The 2,017-nt window shown below is 33.9% G+C and overlaps 1 protein-coding gene across 1 annotated transcript in view; it reads right to left on the reverse strand.

The window, feature by feature from the left end:
- Positions 1-1,182, reverse strand: part of LOC137633127 (uncharacterized) — a 93,331-nt gene extending 92,149 nt beyond the window's left edge. Inside the window, exon 1 of the mRNA XM_068365287.1 lies at positions 1,011-1,182. Coding sequence (XP_068221388.1) covers positions 1,011-1,182 — 172 coding nt within the window. The remainder of the gene's footprint in view (positions 1-1,010) is intronic.
- Between the last annotated feature and the right edge of the window lie 835 nt (positions 1,183-2,017).

A 2,017-nucleotide genomic window follows, 5' to 3' on the forward strand; every position in this document is an offset into this window, starting at 1 on the left:
AAGTCTTCAGGATGTCTTCAGGATGATAATCCTTTTCTTATAAATTTTTGGGGTTTGAATTTTTTTGCTTTATGCATCTCGTGCCGAATGGCTTCTCCGTTCCCTGAATTCAGCCGTATGGCCCAAATACTACAAATCAATGGACAAACCTAAGCATAACAACCAATTATATGTAGCTGCAAAAATAGGACCCCCTCAGTTTAGATCTAAAAGCGGTCTCCAATCGGAATGAAGATCAGATTCTCAGAGTCTCCGGCATTTGAAAAGAACTGATTGAAGACTTCGTTCTATGCCTGAATGTAGCACATCATCTCAGTTGAGACCTCGTTATAAAATCATTTTAGTACTCATACAATTCTATATTTTTTAACATATTGTGAAAATAATGTTATAATTAAAATCGACAGTAATATTTGTTTCCAAAAATTATTATCAGAAATAAAATGAATGGTATATTTATTCAAATTTACATAAATCTTTCCTATCGGTTTTTTTCAAAAGAAATTTCTAGTGAATCCTGCAGATTCCGTCTTTGTCTTCATGGCCTCTGCTGCCCGGTAAGTATTACTTTCGAATATCTTCTCTCCTCCTATCTTTCTTGCTCATTGGCAGACAGGTCACCTCTCCAGGGTTTCCCTGGAGTTGCCCGGGGGCCGTGGCTCGGCTGGGAAGCCCTCCTCAAGGGTCTCCTGACGGAGCCATGGTCGCAAAGGCGCCACGGACGTGGCATAAAGTCCCTCTTCGGGGATCGACTCGGAGGGGCCCGGGGACCACCTTTCCATCGGCCAAGAGGACCTCTTGCTGGGTCTTCTCGAAGTAGGGGCTCTCCTCTGGGCTTTGCTTGGAGTCGAGAAGCCTACCTTCGAGGTTTCCCGGGGAACAGGAGGTCTTCCTTCCTTTCTTTCTCTCTCTCTGAATTTTCTTCTTCTTCTTCCAAAGGGCTTTGCGGAGACCAAGTAGTTTTTTTGGTTTGTCATCATCATCATTATAGTCATCATCATCATCCTCACCATAATCGTCATCATCCTCGCCATAATAGTCATCATCATCAACATAATAATAATCATCATTATCACCATAATCATCATTATCACTATAATCATCATCATCATAATAATCATAAAAATAATCATCATCATCATCATAATAATAATAATCATTATCATCATAATAGTCACCCATATCATCATCACTATAATCATCATCATAATAGTCATCCTCATCATCATTATCACCATAATCATCACCATCATCACAATAATAATAATCATCATCATCATCATAATAATAATCATCATCATCATAATCATTATCATCATAATAATAATAATCATCATCACCATCATAATAATCATCATCATCATAATAGTCATCCTCATCATCATAATAATAATCATCATCATCACCATAATCATCAACATCATTATCACCATAATCATCATCATCATCATACTCAACATAATAATAATCATCATCATCATAATCATCATCATAATAATAATCATCATCATCATCATCATAATAATAATCACCATCATCATAATAATAATCATCATCATCATAATAGTCATCCACATCATCATCATTATCACTATAATCATCATCACCATCATCATCATAATCATAAAAATCATCATCATCACCATAATCATCAACATCATTATCACCATAATCATCATCATCATCATAATAATAATCATCATCATCATCATCATAATAATCATCATTATCATAATAATCATCATTATCATAATAGTCATCATAATCTTCATCATCATCATAAAAATAATCATCATTATCATCATCATCATAATAATAGTCATCATCATCATCACCATAATAGTCATCATAATAATTACAATCATCATCATCATAATAATTATCATTATCACAATAGTCATCATCATCATCATAATAATAATCATCATAATAATTACAATCATCATCATCATCACCATCATAACAATCACATAATAATCAATATTATCATCATCACCATAATAATAAGAATAATAAT

Source organism: Palaemon carinicauda, chromosome 42 (assembly GCF_036898095.1).
Source record: "Palaemon carinicauda isolate YSFRI2023 chromosome 42, ASM3689809v2, whole genome shotgun sequence".
Classification (NCBI taxonomy): Eukaryota; Metazoa; Arthropoda; class Malacostraca; order Decapoda; family Palaemonidae; genus Palaemon; species Palaemon carinicauda.